At 35.1% G+C, this 27,491-nt stretch overlaps 1 protein-coding gene across 2 annotated transcripts in view; it reads right to left on the bottom strand.

The window, feature by feature from the left end:
- Nucleotides 1-27,491, bottom strand: part of SEMA3A (semaphorin 3A) — a 168,907-nt gene that overhangs the window by 103,949 nt on the left and 37,467 nt on the right. For both annotated transcript variants that reach the window (XM_072331780.1, XM_072331772.1), the window contains exons 2-3: nucleotides 16,336-16,493; nucleotides 13,010-13,072 (exon numbers count right to left, since the gene is read on the bottom strand). In XM_072331780.1, coding sequence (XP_072187881.1) covers nucleotides 13,010-13,072; nucleotides 16,336-16,493 — 221 coding nt within the window. The remainder of the gene's footprint in view (nucleotides 1-13,009; nucleotides 13,073-16,335; nucleotides 16,494-27,491) is intronic.

Below are 27,491 nucleotides of genomic sequence, written 5' to 3'. Positions count from 1 at the left end.
ATTCAAAGAGAAAATTAGGTATATCATGTGGGAGTTTACAACAGTCCTGAAACCCCCCCCATTCATTTGTCTTGCCTAACCCTGTAGAGGATTAATCTTCATTTCTGTTTCAATAAATAGTATAAAGTTTCCCTAAGACCTCTAGGATCTGCCTTTGGCCTTGTTCTGAAGCATCTCTATCGTTAAATCTAAGCAGCTAAGCCCCAGCATCATGTCTGGAACCTCTTAGCATAGCCTATGAGGTCTCTCATTTTCTGCCCTCACTGAGCAAAGCTCTTTAGATAGCTACCTTTTTAAAATTTTCACCGTGTAAATACTGGATCTGCCTTTGTAAACTAATCATGTTATGAGGCATGATTGCCAATGTTCTCTAAAGCACAGCCAAAGAAAGGGATCTTAATTTGTCCTGACTATGCTACATGCAATGCTGACAGTTTATTAAAACAAAAATTAAAAGAAGCTAGAATATTTTTCTATCATGTTAGGATATTGTGGCCAAACAAATTTTATTGCAAATCCTTCTGTACTAAAATCCTATTTGTAGTACAAGTTGAGAAATTGTCACAAATTCAGAGTGTGAATTCAAATCAATGAGGTTCATTGTGTCTGGACAGAGATCTTAAGTCTTAATTCCAGTACCAAATATTATATATTATACATAAGGACAGAGGGCATGTCTTTAAGAGAAGATTAAGTGTTAATTAAGCTTTCCAGCAAGACACCCACCATATGAAGATCAATATGTCTGTCACTAACCAAACAAACACATCTAATTTTTAAGAGACTTCCAATATATTTGTATCTAATTGATAGAAGGGATTATGAAGAGAGGGATTAGCCTGAAAAAATAAATTACAAAGAAAATGTCTGCAACCAAAGCATGGAAGTCAAAAGCAGAAAGACTGAAAAACAAACACCACAGATATGCAACACTGATTAGGCAGTGTTTTGCCGACTTTTCCCGGACACTTATAAAAATAAAGTCCATCCATCTGTCAAAACATCTGCTCTACATATGAAAATTAAAACTGAATTTAGGTGGGTTTTATGAGTTTCCAGTAATTATCTCTTCCTCAGATGCCTGGAACTTACGTCCTTCTGTCTGGATTACTGATGCAGCAAAGAGTTTCCAATGACATCTTTTTAAATGGAAGTTTAAGGGGTAAATCCCCGTGACCAACAAATATCTAGACTTTTTTCCTCATTTTAAAGATTTACCTTTTTTTGCTTTCAAGAAAAATATCATTCTTTATAAAACTGCTTCACAGATATTACCACAAAAAGGAATGACCAGATTTTGTGGACACTGTGTAGAAGACCACTATCTTCAACAGTTTTCTGCTAATTTAATCCAGATAAGGATCAGACCCTGTAAAATATCCTTCCTCTATTTCAACATTCCGGCTTAGCCAAGTGATTAGAATATCAGAAGGTTTTGTCTAAATTGGATTGACAAGGGGATTTAAAGCTATCATCTAACAGCTGGACAAACAAAACAAATACATGTTTTGTCTCTCAAATCAAAGTGGAAGGACAGTTTCCATATTAAGTCCCATGCATGAGTTTAATTAATATGTTTACTTTTTTTTTCTTCTTCTTCTGTCTAATTAGTTGAATTCTCAAGCAGTAAGGTCAGGGGTATCCATGGAGAGTAAGTAATCCCTCATATTACTCCTGTCATTCAAATTTATCACACTGTTGAAAGATGTTCCCAAGTTATCGGGGAGCTTTTTTGCTCCTCTCTTTTCCTAGTGGGCTATTGCCAGCTGCAATCAGTTCAGTTTGTATTGGCAAAGCATTTTTTTTCAGTATGCAACAACATTGTTTCAGGGAAAATATTTCTGGATTGACAGTGCAATAAATGTATATTTGTAACTTGTACACAGAGTATCAGCATCAGCTAGATTCTGCAAACACTTCAGCACATTAGCATGCACAAGGAGGCACTCTTTGGACTTAACTCTACAATGAAAATGCTTTCATAGCTATTGCTGTTTGTGTGCAAGTTCTTCTAAATGCAGTAAGATTATTTAAGATTTTGTACTGCATCCTGCTCTGTATTACAGTAGCGCTTAAAAACATTGATCAAAGAGCAGAGTCTACTCAAACAGGTCTGAATTAGGCAGGAAACAAAGCAAATGATTCCAGTCCTGTTAAAATGAGATTATCTTTTTTAAATTTCATTTTATTGCAGTAACCTAATTGGTAACACTGCTGCAAAGCCATTATTCTAAGTGCTGCATTGGCAACAATTGGAATGCTTCCCAGTATTATAAAATTTTCACAGTCTGACAGGTGGGTAAATTATGCCTGGCACCTGTACTCCATGCGATAACCTTCCAACTGAACCTGACTAAGCAGGTGTATGATTTTTGAGAGGGGGAGGCCAGCATTGCACACAACTGGCATGAAAACATTTGCAGGCGGTGACTTACTGCTGTGTGCCTCTTGGAGCATGGATCAATAACTTCATTTCTATTCCTGTTTTCTCATTACTGCATCTCACAATCAGCAGATTCAGTGTTTTATGGTCCTACCCTCTGAAAGTCAGATTACAGCACTGACTGAAGTTAGCTGAGTAGCTGAATTATTGAGGTCCATGTTGTAGAAGAGAATTTCCATGAACTTAGTTCTTATGGATGACATCTTATCAAATAAGCAGATAAATAAACAATATTTAATATATATACATTTATATATACAATAGAGACCGTGAATACCTTTAGGCGAACAAAACCTCTAGTCATTACTATAAATCTATGTTTTTTTTTTTTTAACTGAATTCTACTTTAACAACACTCACTATCTTTGAGCTTTGAAAAAAGTGGCAGATCCTGAGATCTGGTGGCCCTTCTGAACCAGAGAACTCAAAACCTCCCAAGATGTCAGAAGTTAGACTACTCTTAGACTTGGTCACCACAGCCAACATAAGTACTTGATTAATTCCATAACTAGATTTTCTTCTGCTCTTGAGATGTGCCCTGAGAAAATTCTGACTGAGTGTGCTGATGAAGATAGATAAGACATTCTTGGTTGCTTAGTGCAGCTTACTGTACTTCCACAGTTATCTTCCCAATTAAGTTATGCCTGTTATCTGTCTGATTTTTTTCATATGATAAGAGTTCATGAGACTACTTAAAATGTATAATTTATTCAAGTTGCAGAATGTCTGATTGAATTTAAAGTATTGAAACATCAAGACAAGAAACACGAAGCCAACTAACAAAACATGTGATTAAAAGAAAAACCCACTGAAAAACAGTCAGATATATCCTGATTCCTTCAAGCCACAAAGCTGCATGCCATATTAGCAAATAGTTTTATCATCAAAACACTTGCACAGCAGATGGAAAGCTCCTTTGCTTCCTACTTTGTGTTAGTAAGGGTGAAACAAAAAATGCTTCTCTGTCTGCCTGCCTGTCTTCCTTCCTGTAAATCTTTTGGCCAATACTGGCACTTTGACTCCTAGAACAAAGCATATCAGTGAAATCAGTGAATCTTTGTTGTTAGCAACAATCATCAAGCCTAGCCTGAGGTCATAAGAAGAAAAGTTTCTACAGATTTGTTCTGCATTTGGTATGTCTAAATTTGGAGATGTATTTCGTCCATAAATCTTCATTCGCTAGATGCAGATAACAACTGTTCTGGACTTGTGGGCATCTAAAGGGAGGCCAAGAAAAGGCTGAAACACAAAATACCAATTTTAAGGACCAGTACATTTTTGTACATCTGGTTAGTGTGCAATTAACAATATAAATGAAAGCCTTTTGTGAATACAGTCTAGAAAATTGATTTTCAGGATTTTGCAGTGACAACTGAAAAATTGACTGTTGTACACTGAACCTTTCCAGGATCTTTATAAAGAAACTTCATTTATTTTGAATTGTTGTGTTCTTTAGTATTTATTTCCTACAGAACAACTAATTTACGTAAGGAACAGAAAAACATTTCTGGAATAACTCAAAACATTTAAGTTTTGAGGTCAAGTAGAAGGTTATTCCTTTCTGTCTATAACTTTAAAAGAAAATTGTTTTTGCTCTACAGACTAAAGCTGTTCCACACTTGGGGCATGGCTTTATTAGCAAAGCAATGAACTATACCATTTGGTTTCAACTCAAGCAATCTCAGCAAGTCCAGCAACAATTTAAATTGCTACCACAGTCTAGATCTAAGGAGTCTCTCCCATTTATCTTTTCTATCTGGGTGGGGTGATCACCTGTCTCCTGGTGAAATCAGATTACATTCCACCTTTCCGAACAGGATCAACACCTGCTAATTGGGTGGAGTATTTCAGACAAACAGGTTGCCATGCCTATTCCGTGCACATAAGTCACTTGTACTCCATATCAGTCAGCTTGCCTTTATTCAGCATTAGGCATATCTTGTAATGGCTACCATTCACAGACACCTAAGATAAATATACTCAAAACTTCTGTGTTGAAAGTAAATGTAAACGTGTAAAGTGCTGAAAGCAAGCAAAAGACTGTGGCATCCCTGTGACTGTTGCTTAGCAATATGTGGGCCCGTAAATAAATATACTCTGTAAGACAGACTCTGAAGTTATATGTTCCTTACTGTGGGATTCCTTACATTTGGATTTGGAAATTAAACCATTCTGAATTCTCAGCCAGTGAAAATTTGGTGCCAAACAGATTTTTCTTTCTTTCCTTTTTTTTTTTTTTTTTTTTTTTTTCTTTTTTTTTTTTTTTTAGGGTGATTGAGGGGCAATTCATGATACATGTATAGTAATCTAAAGATTTTGAATATGTAAATCAGCAAGGACTTATACAAGGAAAAATCAACAGATGAGCTGTTTAAACACAGATCACTTTGAATAGTCAGAAGAAGGAAAAAAAATATATATGAGGGGGGAGGGGAGACCTTTCTTTAGTATTCTTAGTTGACATGAAGATGTGGAAACTGAATAAAATATTAGCTTTGACATATGAAATAGTTATGTATCATCTCCAAGGTTGTTTTAAGTACATTAACTAGTATTTAGCTTATTTGTTATTCCAAAAGAAGGCAGAAACTATTAGATTTGTATCAAGAAAGGATGAATTTAGTTAAACTATCAGGTGGTGGATGCATGTAAAAGAACCAAAGGAAGAAAATAATTAATTAATTAATTAATTAATTATTTTTGTAGACTAATTTATTAGGGAAATAGTGCACACTCAGTCAGGAACTGTGATGTGTGATCTTTGAGTTATCCTTCAATTTTAAATTACACTTCCTTCCATTAAAGCAACAGCAATCTAAACATATGTCTTTTTGCCAAGAAAGAAAGAACCTGAGACAAATTCTGGGAAGAAAAAAAAAAAAAAATAAAATCTCTATGTGAATGGCACCAAGAGAAATGCTCTTCTCTGACTATATGAGCTTCAACTTGAAGCTGTGTGAAAGAAAACCAGTACTAAACACATCTGTGACTTCTAATAGTTATCAAGTTAATGTTTTTTTTCCCCTCTGGAAAGAAATCTACACAGGACAAATTTACCATGCTGGACTGCAATAAATCACTGCAAGGAATTATCCCTAGTCATTTTTAAACAGCAGTCATTTTTTCAAGGCCAAACTAGAGTTCATGAGGAATAAATACTGCTCAGTAACTAAAACCTCTAATTTGGGAACAAATTTTCCTTCGTCCCTCCTTTACTTTACCCGTCCCTGCTTCTGTGAATTCATACTTCAAAGACAAAAAAAACAAAACAAAACAAAACAAAACAACAACAAAAAAAATTTCTTTAGGATTGCATTAAATCTAATGAATATAAAGTTTCCTTCCTTCCTTCTAAAGTCACACCTATAAACAAAAAATCAATCCAGAAATTGGAAAACTATTTTTCTCTTTGATCTGTATCAATTTGATCCCTACAGTCAAAGATTTAAATGACTTTGTGTGATACATAAATAGGTAAACCATGAACAAATGACAACTTCCGACTATATCAGTACACAAGTTATTACTTTACAGTAACTGACTTGCCTTGCTCAGTTCATATAGATAAGTATATGCAAAAGCCTACATGAACACAAGCTGTAGGCTCAACTGAATAGATTCATGGCCATAAATGAGACATTATGCCAGCAAGTGTTCAAGAACTGGAGCTGGTGCAGTAGAATTTTCTTGCATGGAAAGATTATATTAGAAAGCTCCACATGACTTTGGAATGCACTGGTGTATTATACTTTCTTTTTACCACACCCAGCTTACTTTGCCTATGAGAAGGAGCTGTACATTTATTTTATTCTGTTCCTGTCTTTCTATGTTGTGTGCATTCTATGCAAAACAGTTCTACATAGCAGCAATATTAAAGCAGCCTACAACCTACAAGATGCCTTGCTTCCTTTTCTCCATATGTTAAGAAATGTGTTGGTAAGAAATCACGAGCACATTAAAGATTATGGACAAGGTCAGTGAGTGAGAACACTACTAAATAACAATTTCTTACAGGTTTACTACTTGTGACGGACAGTAGAATGGACAAGTACAGTGGCACTGTTTGTCTACTAGCAGTTCAGAAGTCACATTTCTCCATATGGAAGTTAATGAGAAGACTAAATCCTCCTCACTGAAGGTCCATCTGTGGATTTGTTGCTCACCTTATCTCTTACTACTCCCAGAAGACATGCACCTTCTCCTTATTTACTTCCATAGATTCAGGGCGTCCTGAGTCTATGAAAGGATTTCAGTGTTATGCTAGAGACAGAGTCAGAAAGAAAATGGCCATGGTGACAACGTTTGGTGATAGAAAAGCTGGGAATCTGACAGTGGATGCTCTCCAAAGGGGCCGGACCAAAAAAAGATTAATTTCTCTTTGGCACACCCCAAGGGCCAGCAGTAAATTGACCTGATAAACAATGACTATCAGATGAATTTAGCAGCAAGCTTTCTAGATTTAGGCAGCACTGTGTATTTAATTTTAAGATTTCCTCTTCAGATCTTTGTTTACAATAACATATGAAAATAATTAATTTTACTTTCTGCCTCCATGTTCTTTTGTTTCCCCTCAGGCAACAACAGTAATAAAATGAGTTAAAGGGAAAAGTGCTCATTCATTGCCAACTTAATTATTTCAAACTATCATGAGATATGAGGAACACTTACTAAGTTACACACCATATTACTTTACTTTTTCTTTCCTTTTTCAGTCAAATTGTTGCACACTGATGGCTTTAGAACTGTTTATCTTCCTAGGATTTACGGAAGATCTGAAAAACTTTAAAGAATGCAAAAACTTAGGTGACACATGAACATTTTGACCTGAGTATCAGCTTTATGAAAGGAATGGAGAACTAAATTACAGTCATGATTCTACATACATGAACCATAAACTCAATGATTATACCACACTAAAATGCAAAGATGTGTACACAGAATATAGCTATACTGTATGTCCTGTAAAGAGTCCACTGCACCTTCTTGAATAGGAAAATGGTTATGATCTGAAGGTCTTCTAAAATACCACATAGAGAGCTATGAATAATAAAAGCTGATCACAGCCAAATTCATGTAACAGTTAACTAGCTGAAGTCCAAGGACAATTAAACAGCTCAAGGAGATGTTAGTCTCATACAAGCTCTAATATACTCAGTGTTAATACACAGAACTGTGCTGACACAGATACTGCATTCAGTGACATCAAAGTCTAACTCTTGGTACAAATATAGCTGTTCATTTAAAGAAGACATGAAGAATCTTGCTGGTGCAAAGTAAAGTAGCTTGGTACTCTTTGTATCTCACTGTATACCACCATTCAGATCTCACCAAAAAAATCACACTGTATGCAAAGTGTCTGTCATCATCTAGTTTGTCCTATATGACTTTTTTAAAGTATCCATTGAAATTTAAAGATTTATGTATGTCTAGGCCAAAAGGAACCATTTCAACAATTTAATTTAGGCTGGGCTATATAAGAGCAGTTAAATTAATTACACAAATCACACTTGAAAATAACATCCTAATGTGCACTTCAGAAACACATCTTTGAAGCTTTCAAGTTGTAGAAAATCTACTATATCCTTTAATAGGGATTCTTCTAATTATTTGTGTACATTATGAACTACTGTTTTGGTTCCTCAGTCAAACCTGGTATTAACAGCAGATTTAACTTGTTAACTGTTAACTGAGCTTTCCAGTCAACAGATTACCCTATCTCAACCTGCAAAACTATCTAGTCTTTCTGTTAATGTTTGTAAATCATTCAATTGTTGTTTGTAAATCATTCAAGCTTTATTTGCTTATGGTATCCCAGAAATATCAAAGTGGAATTTTAACTGTCTTTGTTTGTTTGTTTGTTTGCTTGTTTGTTTCCCTGTTACCTATTATTTAACCCATATGTAATAAAGAGGTTGCCAGGTGCTCTTGCTGGGTTGCAGGTACCTGTGAGATTTTGACAAAAAAATACTGAGGCTCACTAGGGAGGGACATGACTATGCACATGTCCACACTCTTAAGATTCGGCATAAAAAGTGAAAAGTATTCTGTAGACACCTTGTCTTCTTTAATCAGTACCAAGGACTAGTCAAGAATCACTGGAAATAGTCATAGGACTTACAAAAACTAGAATAGATCAAATGAGAGACTGAGTTCCAGAACAGCAAGAAATCCTCAAAGAACTGTTCATTTAGTTGAACTGCATAAGCAACAATGATATTTGTTATTTAGAGCTTTTAATTTCTCATAAACTATATTAAATTTCTGCTTTTGTTATTTTTAATTTATAACTTGTGAAAAGTGTAAGAGTTAACTTTGTTCAGAGAAGTCCTGTTCCATTGCATAGCTAGGGAAAATCTTTCAGCATTCCTTCTCCCTAGCTCACTTCAAAGCATATTTTTAAACATATTTACCTATACAGTGAGCAAAACTTAATTAATTAACATACACTAAGCACTTTAATAAATAGCAGCTAAGAAATATGATTGAGAAACACTTCTTGAGGAACAGATTCCAGAAGCATGAGAGCAGTACAAGTAGGCCACCCTCCTTGAATCCCAAGCCAGCTGACTGTACTGCAAGCCTGCTGCACCCAGATCAACATGACCGACAGTGTCAGTGCAAGGAATCCCTCTGAAGGAGTAAAAATGATGGTAAATTACCTCTTATAATTATGAGAGGAAATCTCTGAGGTCAGAGCTGAGGTTAGGAGCAGGGCAGAGACAAGGTTGTACTTGCACTGCAGCTGCTGCAGTGCACCTGGCCTATTAGTGAGGACTTGCATTTTCAGCACTCATTTCCCCTGGAGATCAATAATTTAAAACGTTTTTTAAAAGTATCTCAATGTAGAGGTACATACTGTTATTTGGAAAGTTTTGAACCATCACAAGTGAGGAGTATCTAATATCTTAGCAGTGGTACACTGCTGAAAGCAATATTAAATCATGTTTCATAGAGCACTTTATTTGTCCTCTATTTCTCTTGTTCTCACTAATGAGAGACTGTTGAGTTATTTTTATGGCCTTTATATTTCACACTCCCAAGGTACTGACAATGGTTTTAAGGAATAAATGAAGAAGGAATAATTATTTCCTTGAATAGTTTTTATCTCTAATTACAGCTGAAGAAGTTATTCTAAATACTTTATTAGTGCTGTATTATATTTTAGCAATAAAAGGAAGCTGTAAATATTCCAAGATGATGACCTGAGCAGACCAAAATATACGTAGGTCACTCCATAAGTAATGCCTCTTATCTATTTCCATGGAAACTACAACTAATACAAATAGCACAGTAACACTATTTGGTAGAGCAAGTTCTCAGCTACAAAACACTATTTTTCAACATAACCACCACCATTAGCTATGCATTTTCACTAGCAATGTACAAGAGACTGCATACCACATTTTGTAAAAATCTGCACCATCGGAGATGACCCACTGTTTCACAGTTGCTAGGAAAATATTGCCCACACAGTCTGTTTTTCATCAGCCTAAACAGATGGAAATCAGAAGGCACCAAAACTAGACAGTATGGAGTGTGTGGTAGGACAGTTCTGCTGTGACTGGCCATGTGATCCACAGTCCTCAAACTGGCAAGGATCCTAGTCTCATCATGTTGCAAGTAAAACGTTCTCCTCTGGACTGACTCTGGATGTTTGAGCCTTCAGCTTCCTCAGTGTCACGATGTAGTGGTCAGAGTTGATGACTGTTTCAGGCTCCAGGAAATCCAGAAAGATCACCCCTTTTCCTATTCCAAAAAACAGTGCACATCACTTTAGCTGCTGATGGCTGCATCTTGAACTTTTTTTGGATGAGGAACTCTCATATCACCACTCCACAGATTGTCATTTTGACACTGGCTTGTAGTGGTGGTACCATATCATGACACCAGTAATGGTGCGACCCAGGAAACTGTCACCTTCAGCCTCATACTGACTCAATGGCTGGTCTGCATATAGTGTTCTTTCTGTTTCTGTGTGAGAATTCATTGAACACACCTCGTGCAAACTTTGTGATATTCCAACATTGCTGCCATACAATTTCCAATACACTGAAGCCAGTATTCAACTTCATATTCAACTTCCCTGGTTGTTATATGCCAATTCACATGGATAGGTTGATCAAGACACTCTTCATTTAGTGATGTGAGAGCTGTGCATCACCATCCGGAATGTGGTTTGTCTTTCTTGTCACTGTTGCCCTTGAAGAAATGAACCACTCACTGCCTCAGTGCACCAACATCCACTGTTTGGGCTCCACACATGTTTAACAAGTGTTCATGAATGCCAATGACTGCAATTTTTTCTGCATAGAAGAAGTATATTACACACTTTTTCTTCATATGCACTTCCAAGTCAGATACCATTCTATCAGACCATGCTTTTGCTGCCAGCTGTCATATGGCAACTGAAGGTAATGGAATATTGATGGGAAGATTCAACATCTACTACCACACCACCAGTGTCAGACTCTGACGTTGTGGGCCAACATAATAAAATAGGAGGCATTACTTTTGGAGCTGGCCTAATATATTCCAACTTTATATGAAAACTGTACCCACACTAAATATGACTTATTCATTTTTTTATTTCTCACCTTAATTTCTAGAGAAGTCTGAAATAAATAAAAAATAACAATAGTAAAAAAAAAAAAAAAAAAGCCACATCATCCCTAACAATGCAAGGATGTGAAAAATATATTCCAAAATGAATTATCCGGTTCTTGCAATAGTTTTCTGTTCTGCTGTCCTACTATTATGTCACACCTTTTTCCTCGGTTCTGGGCTCATGTTTTTCTTTATGCTTATCCATCAGCTCATAAGTGCGCTCCTTCTAATGCATAGGTTCATAGCAGGCAGATAATATGCCAGGTCATACACAGCACTGTAGCAAAGTACTGGCTACAGTACTTTGCTCATGATCAGTGGATGCAGCTGCCTTAATACCACAAGATGCAAAAGATTAAAGATGGATAAATTAGTTACAGTATAAATAGACCTCCCAAGCTTACAGAAATAGGAGAATAGGAACTTGAATTTCCCAACTCACTCCATTTGTAATATCTTTTTGTTATGAAACATAATTTATTATAAATGAAGATAGAGATGAATAAGAATCAGCCTAGTGCAATGTACTGAACTTACTGTACTGTTCTGATTTTCTAAAAATAATATCAAAAATTAAAGTAATAAGCTTTCATTATCAGTGCTGAATCTCTTACTGCTTTTCTAGATTTCACCATCAGCTATTAAAATTTCTAATTTGTGTAATATTGTAATACATAAAATAAGATCAAGCTGCAGGGTTAATTTGCCCAGAATTTTAACCTTATTTTTAAATATTTAATGTTAACCCCCTTTTTTTTAAAAACCTTGAAAATTAGACAGTCTAGTCCTTATTTTCAGTATGCTCTGAAAATAATTTAACATTAAGTAGGATTAATTTAAACATTCTTTTTCTATCTAATGAGGCAGCTTGAGTATCAGACACTGCATCTGCCTTTTAAATATATAGTTTATCCTAGAGTTCTGTTTTTTTACCTAGATCCTTCACTGTTCCCTAATAGCTTTTTATGAAGAAAATTGTCATTTTGTCTTCAGTAAAGAATGATGAAATTATGTTTATTGTGACCTAGGAAATTATTCAGATGGAGCTCTCTAGAGGCATATGGATGGCATTATGAATATTTTACAGAATCATCCCTGAAAATCAGGCCAATAGCATATACACACATGGTCAACTTCTACTCTCAGTTGTACTTTGGCAATCACAATGATTTCTCATTTGAGTATGCTATGTAAGTATTTATTTGGATTATTTTCTTTCATTTTCCTTTCTTCAGCCTTGTCTTCCCATTTCCCATACATTTGTTATAACGGCAACAGTTATTCTCAGTGTAGAATGAGTATTATTTAGAAGATACTGGCTGTTTCTATCCTACCTCATAAATACAGGGAATAAAACATATGGAGGTATGACGGAAAATGTACAGAAAATTGTGTCTATTTATCTGTGTAGTTTACACTAGCATAACTGTGTTTATAAAATGTGTTTACCAAATGCAGAATATTAGAACTATTTTGATCATGATCTTGGTAAGAAATCAATGCAAAAATAATAATAATAATAATAGTAAAAATAATAATAAAAATTTAGGCAAACTGCTGACTTCAGTGAAATGCCAGAAAGAGAAAGAAGTGCTTGGGAAGCTTGGGAATCATTGCTGGTCTGAGACCTGCAGGAGTGCAAAAATAAAGCAGAATGACAGTAACCTGAGATCAGAACATTATGCAAGGGTTAATATTCCTCATGCTGATGTTTCCCTTCTAGTTCTGCAGAATAAACTTTTGGTTTTCCTCATAAAACTTAATTTTATTTATATATTTCCATTTTAAAACTTCACCCCTGATCATAAAGGTAAAATTGAATTGTATAGAATTAATAAGTTTGAGGTAGTTCAAATATGTGGCCTTATAGTTTAAGAATTAACACAATAAAATCTAATAAAATATTTAGAATGTTTTAAAAAAAGAAAAAAAAGAAAAAAAGTGAAAAAGATTTGTACTTACCAAAATATCTTTTCCAGCCCACTTGCATTCATCCCTTCGGGAATGAGAAACAGGCCAAACAATCTAAAGACAGAGAGCAAAAATCACGTTATTTCGTGCTTCAGTAATCAAAAATTGCAGACCAAGTATTACAGAGTGTCTTCACTCATTTTGTCTTTTGCTCATTCTTATTTCCTTCTCCATGACGAAATTTGACAACAAAGAATTGAAATGATAGGAGCAAAATAGAGATGATAAGAATCACAGTAAAACAATCTTGAAATATAATCTATATTATGAACCTCAACAGTGAATCTTGAATATGAATGGAGATTTGACTCTATTAGTGAGTATTCTTCCACTTTAAAATCCAATGTAATGAAATGGAGACTCAGAGCAAAAAATTGCAGATATTTCCTTGCAGTAAATTTGATCTACGTGAAATACAATCTCAGATTAAAGTTACAGCATTGTAAATGAGGCATTTGCCTCTACAGTGTCACTACTAGTTTGGTATTTTTCTAGGTTTAGTTAATTAAATAATAAAGAAGCTGTGATATTTGAAAAGTATTTCACCGTTGAAGCAGAAATGTTTATTCTGTTCCAATTGAGCTACTCAAATATGCATAAACTTAAATGTAGGTTTACTGTAGTGTTTGCCTTGCAGAAAATGGATCTCACGTCATACTGAGAAAATCCAGAGACCCTCACAGTCAATTATTCATGCTTTTGGGTTGTTTTTTTGTTTGATTGTTTGTTTTGTGTTTCTTTGTTTGCTTTGTGTTGTTTAATTAAAAAAAAAAAAAAAAAAAAAAAAAAAAAACTTTTTGGAAGTCTCAGATAATGCAATATAAATGGCCATAAGTCTGAATTACAGCCATGGTGTTCAATGGTGTTTGTGAAAAGAAAGTGAAAAGGCAAGGATTCAAAAAAAAAAAACAAAACAGAAACAGAAAAAAAAATGAATATGAATGACAGAAGAGGATGAAGGAGATGCATGTGTCATTCAATAATATAGTTTACAACTGTACTACTGTACTACTTCCTGTTTCTATTCAGCTTAAAATATGCAGAGATGTGAAAATTAAAATTAACTAGGTTGAAAAACATTAACTATATTTCTCAGATCTCCCAGAAATACCAGTTCAAGTTCAGTTCAAGTTTTGGGCAAAGATTCTTATATTAATTAAACCAATATTTTAACCTATTAAATGAATGGCTAGTTGTTCTTTTTCCTGATTCTCACACCATGATATTTTCTCTATTTTGGTTTAAATGTCAGCCAAACTGAACCATTTTAAAGCAATGGAAGGAAGTTGGGCAAAAACACTAGGTGGTCTGAATGGATAAACAAGGACATGTTCAAGCAGAAAACAGAAACCTGCGGAGGCTGGAAGCAAGGACAGATAGACAGGAAGGAACACTGAGAAATAGTCCAAGTAGCCAGGGAGCATGTCAGCAAAGCTAAAGCTCTGTCAGAATTAAAAGTAGACAGTGATGTCAAGGACAGAAATAAATCTTCTATAGGTCCACCAGTGATAAAAGGAAAAAATAGGGAAAATGTAGGCCTTTTCCAGAAGGAAATAGGAAGCCTGATTACTGGGGATATGAAAAAAGTACTCAATTGAAGTACTCAATTACATTCAATTACTCAGTTACTTCAGTCTTCATCAGTGAGTGCTTGAATCACTGTTCAGGTACAAAGTCCCCAGTATAAGAAGGACCTGATAGAGTTGAGAGAAGGGCCACAAAGATGGCTGGAGTACCTCTCCTATGAAGACAGGCTGAGAGTTAGGGTTGCTCAGACTGACAAAGAGAAAGACTCCGGGAAGACCTGAAGGTGCCTACAAGTAAGCTGGAAAGGGGCATTTTACAAGGGTAAGTATTGATAGTACAAAGGGTTACAACTTTAATCAAAAAGAGGATAGACGTAGATTAGATGTAAGGAATAAATTCCTTTTTCCTTATAAGCACCAGAATGGGTTGTTAAAGGAAGTTGTGGATGTCCCATCCCTGGAACTCTTCAATGACAGGTTGGATTTGACTTAATTTTAATATGCTGAAAGATGAAGTTTAATTGTAGTACCAACTTAGTTGCTATTTTGATTGAAGTCTCTTCAGTGACCCTTTTCTCCTCAATAAGCAGACCCCAAAATTCTTTAAGAATTTTGTTTATTCTTAAATCTAAAGTCCAAGTTGTAAGCTTCCTGTTTAAGTCTGTTGCCACCTTTCAGTTCCATATAATCAACAGCAGTTCTTTATTTAATACAGTAATATTTGTATAGAATTTCAAATAGTGTTCTAAACATATAAGAATAGAGAAGTAAGTAAAATACAGTCCCTGCCATTCTACAGAGTGGTTTTCTGCAATGGAAACACCTTCTTTCCTTTAATTACTCCAGATGTTTTGCACATTAAACTATGAATCCCTCAGGGAATTCAAATAAATAGCTAGTTTCCTTTATAGCTGCTCTAAAGAGAATAGAAAAGAAAATACCCAGTTTTCCTTTTATCCTTTCTCCTCAGAGAATACAAATGGATAACCTGTCTTTTCTCTGAACAAAAAAACACAAGGTATTTATTGCTATCATATTAGGAAGCTAATAGTGAAATGGGCAAAAGGTCAGGAACACCACGAAAAAAATCCACCCATACTGAAGCAATATATCTCTCATAAAATAGTACTCCCTGTATTTTAAAATGTGTCATTAAAATACTTAAATATAACAAATCAAACTTCCATCTCATTGTTTACCTTCTTAGCATATCATTAAAGTAAATTAGAAAAGAAAATGTTTTATTTAGGATCCAAGAAAGCATATTCCAGAACATCACTAAAATATTTGTCAGATTTAAATTTGTCTCCATCTTTTACAGGAAAATTATACTTCTCTTCAAGCTTGTACAAATCTATTTCTCTTTTATTAATACTTAATCTATTTTGGTTTATGAGCAGTAGGAGCAAAGTGCTTTAAGGTGCTGTGCTAAAGATAAGAAATCAGCACATACTCATGAATAGATTCTTTCTATCTGTGAATAAATAAAAATGAGGCCTTTTTTGTAGACTTTTATAATTGTATGTTTGTTCTTTTGTTTTTAATAGCAAACATGAAGTATATCTTGTTTGCAAATTAGCTGGATTATTCATTTACAACTTAAATTTTCATACTTTGGGAAAATAAAAATGATTCAATGCTTTTAGGCTCATAATAATTTTCTCTTCATAGAGTTGGCAAATGTTTGTCAGTTTAGCCGTAGTAGTATTCCTGATATATCACCACATGCGTCATATAGTCCTATAAAAAAACGTGAAACATATAGAACATATAAAACATGACTAACTGTACCTTTTGATATTCCTTGATGTTAACCAGGTTGAAAGAAAATATGTGGTCTTTTGCTCCAACATACAGCCGACTTCGTTCTTCATCCAAGAGGAAAGTATGGTAACTGGAACTATTAGCTAGTCCATTGAAATTGACAATATTATTGGATTCCAACATTTCTGCAAGATAAAGATAATGTTTTCTATTTTAATCTGGTCAAATAGAATACAGACTTATGTTTTGACTTGTATGGATTTTTTATTTTATTTTATTTTATTTTAACTTTTTAATTTATTCTTATGAAATGAATATCTGTGAAAGTATTATGTACTTGGGCCTGTGAGTATTATCTCAAGTATTCACACTCAAACTGCTACTGAGATTCAGCTCTACACAAACAAAGGTCATCTGCAAAATCAATTAAAATTGTTTATGAGATTTTACATTTTTAAAATCCTATCCATGTATCTAATCAACTGTTGGACAAAGTTCAGCTTTGTTCAATCAGTGAGATTTACAGGCACGAAGTTGAGGATTATCAGCTGATAAAAACCACATTTAAACACAAAGTCTCATCTAACACGCAGAACTGCCTCACACATCTATAAATTGTGGGAAAGAGGGTAAGAAAGACTAGCTGATGAGTTAAGAAGACACACACAATCTTTTTTTCTGTGTATTACTATCATCTGAGCTTACCGATACTGGGAATTGTGTACCTATCCATCACAGGAATAAAACTAGATAAGGTTACTTTTGAACTTAAGAATAATTTTCTAGTCCTCATACTCCTCACAGAATTTGCCAAGAACAGGATTAATTTAAGTACAGGAATTCACAGAATTCCTCTTGGCTATATACAAACATTAAGAAAGATAAATTCATTTGCCTGAAACTGCTGTAAAATATTTTTCCACACAATAATACAAAGTGTATTAGTATAATCTTTCATGAAAGCACTCTTTCTTCAGTCCTGTCTACTTACATTCATATTGGGACCAAAGCCAACTTTATCATTTCAGGTCACCTCTGTACTAGTAAGTTACTGATAAGAAACTTTCCCCATGATGAGAAATCCTACATGGTTCAAGCCCTGACCTTGTGATACACAGAACCGAATATAGTTTTAGGTGCAGAAGCAGTTGCATCAGTGCCAACACAAGTCCTCACACAACACTGATGGGACAGATGAGAGAGGGATCGGGCACATTCGAAACCAAGAGCTTGGAGCACACTCCAAGAGAGGACATGGTCAGAACTCTAGGCAGCTAGCATACGCGTCATATCCAAGCTTTGCCAAGGCAAAGATGTGTGTCTTTCCACTTAAGAGCAGCTGTTAAATGTCCAGCTTCTGCTCAGTGTTGAAGAATGCTGTTGTATGACTTTTTAGTTTTCACCAAGTTCACTTCAGTTTTCCACCACTGACTCAATTAATTAGTGAGTAAATGATAACATACCCTAAGCAGATAAAAATGAATGTGAAGCTGCTGTTATAGAAGAAGCTTCTGATTAATTGTATTCTCTTTTTTTTTCCCCACAACTTGTATTCATTTCCCCCTCCTTTTTCTGTAACCAGGACAAAAAAGCTGTTGGTTAAAGATCCTTTCACAGAATCTCACCATCTCCAGAACAGTAGTCCCAGAGTGTTAAAGCTATTTATCGCATTTGCATATACCAGGTGGATTTCGAAACAGATATTCTATAAAAGCTAGTGTGGATAGAATTAATAGGCAACACATCCAATGAACATAAAGATAGCCATAAGAATATTCATTCTGAAGCTCAGATTTGCCCCACTATTATTTGCACTTATTTGAAAAAATCTCTCCCTAGAATCAAATAGTTCTCTGATGTTAAAGTAGAGCAACATATCAGATCATGTGCTAAATTTTGTTCCTCATTCTCTTATTTTTTTACTGGCTAAATATAACTGTACATTTTCACTCTGTAAAATTCATACTGCTTGAGATTTTTAAATTTTTTTTTTCTTTTTTTTTTTTTAGGTAACAAGAAAAGATCAAATAATCCCAAGCAGTTCTGTCAAAATAATTCTTCTGGCTTCCTGCCAAGTTTTAGAATTTGACTGTATTGTCCTCCAGTTCACTTATTTGCATTTTGTTAGACTTTACTAATTCTCTTTACATTGTAATGACTGACTCAGATGTTGAACGTCGACTTACTGAATAGCGAGTGATGCAGATGATTGACTGCTTAACTCGTCTTAGAACTCTCTTGGCGAGAAATGCCTTGCTGTCATCTGTATCTGATCTTTTTTTTTTTTTTTTATAATATAGCTGTCAGAAGCCTTTGTAATTTTTTCCACCCCTCTTAGTTTGAACTCACAGAGGTATGATTCTGCCTTTTGTGGCTTTGGATTAAAAAAAAAAAAAAAAAAAGTCTGATGTCAATGTTACACAAATGTGAAACTGATATAAATGGTAAGATCACTTAGCTATATGCTTTAAAGCGAGTCTGATATGATTCTTCTATTGCAGAATTTTACAAACGGTAATTAAAGTTTTCTTTCTTTTCTAATATTCTTGAAAAATTCCAGACTGTAACACTGTAACATTGAAATCTAAAGTTTATTGTGATCAAAAATAAATGACATTACCATCTTTACTGTTCATATATCTTCACATTGTAACATGAAAGTACAAAGGTACAAGTATGCAGGGAAACAGGTTTTTTGTTGTTATGGGTTTTTTGTGTTAATGGTAATACCAGTGGATTTCTTTTTTTTTTTTTTTTTTTTTTTTTGTGAAATTGCAGTATGGAGTCAAACTAATAGCTTTCCCCATTACTTTCCATAAGGGTAGAACATGTCTCCTGGACATTGTAAATTGACACAGGGAATATAGTAGTTTCCCAATTTCCCAGGAAAAAAAAAAAAAAAAAAAAAAAAAAAAAAAGTTAGGCCTCATCATATTCAAGGAAGTACAGTTTAAATGTGAAATCAAGTTTCTCCTTCTCAGGAATCAAACAGAGAATATATATATTAAGGAGAAAAATGATATTTGGGTGCTGTTGATTCTCATTTACTGATAATTTAAGTGGGATACAGTTACAACAAAACTAAGAGATGAAAACCTAAATAATATCTGTATTTCCTCTACTGTTTATTATAAAGTGCATCTATTTCTCCAGTGATTAATGCTTTATATGACATTCTGGAAAGTGCTCTTGAAGAGCAAAACAATGACATTTGCACAATCAATACAAATCAAGTATTCAATTTCCTCAGATTAATTAGTTTCAAAGTGTTTACCATCTAGTGTCTTTTCAGTAACCAACCAGAGACTATCACTGAGACAATGACAGAAACAGCAGTGACCGGGCACAGTCCCAGAAGGTCACTGATATCCATCAATTCTGTTAAGTGTCGATCAGTCATGTTGGCAACATGCATGGCTGATCAGCGCTGAAATAAACCAAGATTTACAACAAAGATTGCATTGCAGTGACAAGAAGAAAATAATGAATGCCCTCAATAAGTCAATGGCATATCTATGACCTGTGCAGACATATAATGGTTGCATATATTAAAAGTCTTTTAGTCATTTCTTAAATTCTTTTATGGCTTTTTCCAGTATTTCTTTACTCTAAAGAACATAACATTCTCCCAGCAACAGTTGCAGTCAAGAACCATTGATTCAATAATCTCTCAGAGAGTGTTTTCTTATTTCTTTTTGACACATCCTCAGTTATCATCATTTTTCTTTCCCTGTAAAACTAACAACTGCACATTATGACTTTACTATCATCTATAAAATGATACAAGAAGTAACTTTAGAGTGAGTGATGATATTTTGAAGGTACTAAAAACTTCATTGCTTTTGTTATTAGTGCTTGATACCCACATTTATTGAGTGTTGCAGGTGACCCAAACCAACAGCTTTAAATGCACCATCTGTTAAGAAAAAACCACTGCATTATAATAAAATTTCAGTTGTGATGGTCACTGAAATCAACTGGAGTTTGGATTTTTCAAGATTTGTGGGCCACCTTTTGATAATGAGCACTCCATTTTAACAACCTAAAATTCACAGTCCCGCCTTGCTTTGCTTGTTCCATTTTATTTCCTTTTCTCTACTAGTGTCAAGCTCTCTGGTTTTTGACCTTCTTTCTGTGCATCTCTCTGTAGTCTCTGTATGGTCTTTCTTTTTTAACTGACATTTCTGTTGATCCAGTGTGACTTGTGTCAGAACATTTACTTTGCCAGATCAACTTGGCAAATTTACACAAGAAAACCAGTCCTTAAATTTTTCCTTCCTTTTAATACATGATTATTTAATTTGCTAATAGAACTGCAATTTAATAGTATGTATACACAAAGAAGATCAAATTCCTAAAGTGAAATCAATGGAAATACGCATACAGAAGGAATGTAGATTTGGTTTATTTTTATGACAATTTTGTCATTAAGGAATAAGCCAGAAAACCACATCTACAGACAATATGAATACATAATGTGAATACTGAGGTTTGTTTTATCCACATTTGGTATTTCACAGTAAACCTCGGTTTATGTCTGTGTTCCTTCAGTGGACTTTGTGAAATAGAACAGCAAAACAAAATAAACACTCTTATTTTTTAAATTTATCTATGACCAGGCAAATATCTTTATAGTGTGCAGAATTTTTCTGTTTCAAATGAGAAAAATTATGAGTCTTAGATCATGATCCCCTTATTGTCTTCACAACAACATGCCAGTCGAGATTTTTGTTGATAAGAATGAAAAATCAAAAACTCATATCCCTTGCTAGAAAAATCCAAGCTTCTTCACTAGGATTCAGATCTAGCTCTGACCTATTACTGGTGACTCTGCAGTGACTGGATTACGCAGTCAATTCTGCTTGTCATAACATGCTTCAGAATCAAATGAGTGGGTTGTTGGTTGCAGAAAATTCTCAACCTTCATTCCTTTGCCTGGAATGATAAGATCTCATTGTATATCTCCTAGCAGTAGATAAAAGATGAGTCAATGCGTGTTATACCATCAAACAGGGATTTTGCTGAATTGTGAACTATGCCTCCCACAACGTCATGCTAGAACATTTCCTTCTTCTCTCGCCAGGCTTTTACCTGGCTACAGAATATCAGGTGGCTGCAGGTTTGCACATGCATTTGTTGCTTGCACATGCATATTTGCCTGTTCATAATATCACCTTGTATATCTAAATAGTCCCAGATATAAATTAGTCATTACTCTCTGAGTGATTATTTGCTGATTTCTAAGATAACAATTCTACTGTGCAAAGAAAGGAGTGGATAGTCTAACTTCTAACTTCTTCTATAGCCTTCATATTTACTGTTATGAACGTCAATGGTGAAAACTGCCCCTATCAAAAAGTCAAAGAAAAGTAGGACACCTTCCTGCAAGTTATTAGCCAGCAGAGACTGTTTGGCAAAACCAGAGATAGAACAGGGAAAAGGTACAAGATTTGTTGTGTCATTTCCACATCCCAACTAGACAACAGCTGTGATACATAAAGAGAAGTTTCACTGATATATTCCTGTATTACAGACACCCATAGGAACTGACTTGGGTGCTTCAGAGCTATCTGTAACCAGACAAGCTTGTCTGTATCCCAAGTCTGAGTGATACACACATCCAGTGACCTGAAATATATTTGTTTGTTTGTTTGTTGTTGTTTTGGTGGGGTGGGAGGTTGAGGAGACAAGATTTGGTTAATTTTTTCACCCACACCTTCTCATATATCACTGGGAGCTTAAGATCAGGCCCTCAGCAAGGAAACTTTTATTTTGGTGTGTCTTTAACTCATCAAACTATCAGCAAAAGATACAAAAACAAACAAACAGAAAAGAAAATATACATACAAACAAACAAACAAACAAAAAACATCCAAGCCTCAAAAACTTATTATTTTGCATAATTTTAGTATGATGTTACTTTAGAATATCAAAAAGTAATCATTTTTATCTGAATTGAAACAAAACACAGGTTTACAAGATGCATGAGCTCACACCGTGGAACAGGCTGTTTATCCATTTTTACTAATGTAAAAAGAAATCTTTTGCAATCAGTTCCTTCGATTTTTTTTTTTTTTAATGTTTATTTTGTATAGTATGAGCCCAATAAACTTGAAACTACACAGCATTTGTTGTTAATGGCAATTCTATGTTATTGTAGTTTGAATGAGATAAATTGCAGGGAGAAAAGGGAGCATTATCTTATCGGTAATCAAAATACAATTGGAACAGAGCCTCTCACAGCTGTTCAATCTATCCTAGCTTTCATCCTCTTCATCTATCTTATCATAACAGTTGCCAATCACCTGATTCCACTGAACTCTACTGGAAGGAGTAAAAGAAAAACAGAACCATTATTTTTGTCGTAATACTTTTGTTTCTGAACATGTTGTTGGAAACATTTTACGGAACTGAACTGAACATTCTGGGAACTATGTTTTCATTACAGTTTACCAATTGAAAGTAGCTAGGACAAGATATACAGTTTTTAGTGCACTCATGATGCAATCCAAGAATTTTAAATGAAACACTCCTGCTTACCTTCAAATAGAGCAAAGAAAACTTGAGAGCCATGAGTACAGTTTGATTAAAACCAGATACTTGGAAGGAGGAATGTTGCACCAATGTTTTGTTTCAGTTGCACCGGCATAAGCATGGACTCCTTTGACTTCAAAATACAGATGCATATGTTTTCTATACTGTAAAACTGAGAGTAGATTTTAGTTCATTAATGTCAGCACTATTTAGCTGCATGACAGCCCTTAGAGTGTTTTTGATTTGAATAATTGAAGGAGTCACATGATATTTTAAAGACATAAAACATTTAGATTTCAAAACCTAACCTGTTTGCCTTTTATTAGTTGCACTTTTTTTTTTTTTTGTCTCTGAAAATGAATCCAGATTATCCCTATTGCTCAGAGTTGTTTTCTTGTAAAATATAAGAAATATTAACCTCTGAACTAAACAATGACTTGTTAAGTTTTGATTTCATAAATTTGTAAAGTTGCTTGAAATATCTCATATTATGAATATGATTTTGTGCTCAAGGTTTTGGTATATATTTAACTGTGAACTTTATAAGCAATTAAGTTAACATTATTATAAAAGCAGATATAAAAATACTATCTATAACTATTATTATTATTGTTGTTGTTGTTGTTGTTATTATTATTGTTATTATTATTATTTTTCCCCCTTGTAGAATCTGATTTAACTAAATAGATCTCTGCCTAAGGGAAAACTTATCTAACTTAAGATCTGAGTAGGTAACATCTTCACTACCTCCCATTTGTGTCCTAATGAGCCCCTAGGTATTAACTTCTGTAACCCTTAAAGTTTTCTAAAATATGGCAAAATGATACAGTCAAACAATGAGCTAATGAAAATTGCATACAAACATTTATTGTCTTGTATCATATCATAGTATCATATCATAGTATTGTGCGAGTTGGAAGGGACCTTAGAGATCATCGAGTCCAACTCCCGGGATTCGAGCCCTCTGTGTAGCAGAGCGGCACTTCTACCCCCTGCTCCACAGGGGGGATTCGAACCCGGGCCCCCTGGTGTTGCAGACGGGAATTCTACCGCTGCGCCACCGGGGCACACTTGTGGATAAGGAATTGTCTGGATGGCCACACTCAGGGATTTACAGTCAATGTCTCTATGTCTAGGTGAAGATCAAAGATGAATAGTGTCTCTTGGGTCCACATTGAGTCTGGTACTGTTTAATACCTTCATTAATGACACAGACAGTGGAATTGAGTGCACTCTCAGCAAGTCTGCAGATGACATCAAGTTGGGTGGTGCAGTTGACAAAAGAGAAGTTCCAGAGAGACCACAACAGGTTTGAGGGGTGAGCCTCCATGAACCTCTTGCAGTTTGACTAGGCCAAGTGTAAGGCATTGCACCTAGGTCAGGGCAATCCCACACATTAGTACAGAACAGGAGATGAGTAGACTTGGAGTAGCCCTGCAGAGAAGGAGTTGAGGATATCAGTGGATGAAAAATTGGCCAAGAGCAAGCACAGTATGCTTGCAGCTCAGAAATCCAAGCATATTCATGTCTGCATCAAAAGAAGCATGACCAATGGGTTAAGGGAGGTGATTCTCCCACTCTGCTCAGCTCTTGAGAAGCCCCTTCTGGAGTACTGTGTCCAGGCTTGTGGCCCCACAGCAAAAGAAAGATACAGAGCTTCTGGAGTGGATCCAGAGGAGGTCCACAAAGATAGTCAGAGGGCTGGGGCACCTCCACTATGAAAAAAGGCTGAGAGAGCTGGGCTGGTACAGCCTGGAGAAGGCTTCAGAAAGAACTTATTACAGCTTTTTGGTACTTTGGAAAAATCTTATGAGGAAGATGGAGTTTTTATAAGGGCATGTAGTGAAACTACAAGGGGTAATGATTTTAAACTTTAGGTTAGATATAAGGAATTCTTTACTATTAGGGTGGTATGGTACTGGAATAGGTTGCCCAGAGAAACTGTGGATGTCTCACATCTATGAGTGCTCAAGGCCAGGTTGGAAGTGGCTTGGGCAGTCCCCATGGGGGAGACTGAATTACATGATCTTTAAAGGTCCCTTTCTTCACAAACTTTGAGCAATGTGGTCTAATTGGAGGTGTCCCTACCTGGAATATTGAAAGGGGGGTCCGGGGGGAGGGTTGGAACTAAATGATCTTAAGAGCCTCTTCCAATCCAAATAATTTGATAGTTCTATGATTCTGTGTTTCTATGATTGAACTCAAATAGTAGAAACACTTTAGGAACACTAACTCAGCACTATACCTCAAGTAATATATCTTGAATGTGCTTGGTTAGTTTAATGTGACACTATATAACCTTAAATTGCATCATCATCTAATACTGATAAATGACCAGCTAAATCTCATTCATTAAGTAGCTCAGATCTAGTTATTAGTTAACCACTTCTCAGCCATTTGTATGATACTGCTGGTATCAACAAGCTATGCTTCAACAAGCAGAACTGGTACTGGTTATCAAGAAACTGAAATGGTTTAGTTGTTTCTTTGAGGATTACCTTATTATAAACAATTCATTATTGTCTCAATAAATACCATATCACAGAGTTATGAACACCTTTTTCATGACTAACAGCATAGACAGAGAGTTGTTTTCCCATGGCACAAAGGCACATGGGAATGAGACAGGAAGACTGTCATATCTTCTACTTTCTATTGCCTGTATGTAAGTAAGTTGGGTCCAACCATTGTACAGAGCACAGATTTTGCTCAATGGCTGTTCCCTCTAAAAAAGCAAGATAGAGACTACCAGTTCATGAAATTGGGGAAAGAGAAAAAAAAAAAAATAATAATAAAAATAAAAATAAAAAAATAAAAATAAATAAAAATAAAACTAACCAAATAAAAAAGCAAGAAAGGAACAATTACTTTATTTGCTCAAAATATTGATCATAATGCAATGTATATATACCTGAGCTAGCTTTAAACTCACTTGTGTACCTGTAGTGTCTAATAACATTGTCTGGGGGAAAGAAAAAAAAAAAAAAAAAAAGATTTTCTTCCTCATCCTAATTTACCTGCATAAAGCTCCAAGGGTACTATCTTCACAGAATCACAGAATCACCAAGTTTGGAAAAGGCCTACAAGATCATCCAGTCCAACCATCCACTAATCACCAATAGTTCTCAACAGACAACACCCCTCAATACAACATCCAAATGTTCCTTGAATATATCCAAGGCTGATGACTCCACCACATCCCTGGGCAGCAATAAGGTCTCCCCTGAGCCTCCTCTTCTCTGGACTGAACAATCCCAGCTCCTTCAGCCTGTGCTCCAGACCCCTCACCAGATTTGTTGCCCTTCTTTGAACATCCTCCAGGGCCCTCAATTTCTTTCCTGCAGTGAAGGGCCCAAAACTGGACACAGTACTGCCGCAAGCTAAGTAGGCAAGCTTTAAGATTATGTTTTTTTTTATTTCTAATGATAATCCTTTCTGCTAAGAATTTACTTCGAATCATTGAACCACAGAATAGTTTGGGTTGGAAGGGACCTTTATGATCGTCTACTTTCCAACCCCCTGCTACAGGCAGGGATACCTCCCATTAGACCCGGCTGTTTGAAGTTCTGTGCAGCCTGGCCTTGAATGCTTCCAGGGAGGGGACAACCTCAATCTCACCAGGCAAACTTTTCCAGTGTCTCACCACCCTCACAGTAAAGAATTTCTTTCTAATACCTACTCTCAATCTGCCCTTTTCCAGTTTAAAACCATCTCCCCTCATCCTGTTACCACATGCCCTTCTGAAAAGTCCCTCCCTAGCTCTCCTGTAGCCCCCCTTCACATACTGAAAGGCAACTATAAGATCCCCCCAGAGCCTTCTCTTTATTCCATCTGTTCTGAAAAACAAACAAACAAACAAACAAAACAAAAAAAAAAAAAAAACACAACAACAAACAGTATTAAGTAACCAAACAAAAAGATTTAAAAAAATATCAAGCAAATATAAACTGTATAATCATAACTGTAATATCAAATATAATAATAACTGTAATATCAAAACCAGGCAAGTTTTTTGGTGATAGACAAGCAACAAACTTCTTAGAATTCTGTAATGTTTGAGATAAAATTCTGAGAAGTTGGGCCAAGAGAAGGCCAGCTTGTTTTCTCATTCATCCCTTCATAGGACTATGCTTTATTCTCAACTCCTAATAATTTAGTGTGACAATTGAAAATTCAGACGTAATTGTCCATGATAAAGGAGACTGTGTGAGACAGTGTCTTTCTACAGCTTAAAATATTGTGATGTAGGGGAAAATCCAGCACAGATTCAGTCCTTTTTTATTTTATTCTATTGCTTTTTTAAATTATTGAGCTCACAATATATAACTTGTTTACTAAGGTGAATTAGTCAACACATATAAAAACTCTTCACAGTTCTATGATTTAAAAAAAAAAAAATAAATAAAGAGAAAAGAAAAAAAAGCAAAGATTTTGTGCCAGTTTTGCTTGTATGTAAATCACTATATTTTATACAGCAGCTGGCATAGATTAACTACATCCAGTCTTTCTTATAAGGGTACAAATTTTCAATTTCTGACATAGCTATCGACGCTCCTTATGTCAAAATTTGTCTTTGTAGAATGGGATCCACTCTTCACTTTGATCACATATCCAGAACTTTCAGGAATTGTCTTTTCCTATTATTATAA

The sequence above is a fragment of the Excalfactoria chinensis genome, chromosome 1, assembly GCF_039878825.1.
Source record: "Excalfactoria chinensis isolate bCotChi1 chromosome 1, bCotChi1.hap2, whole genome shotgun sequence".
Classification (NCBI taxonomy): Eukaryota; Metazoa; Chordata; class Aves; order Galliformes; family Phasianidae; genus Excalfactoria; species Excalfactoria chinensis.
This window is presented reverse-complemented; position numbering and strand designations above follow the sequence as displayed.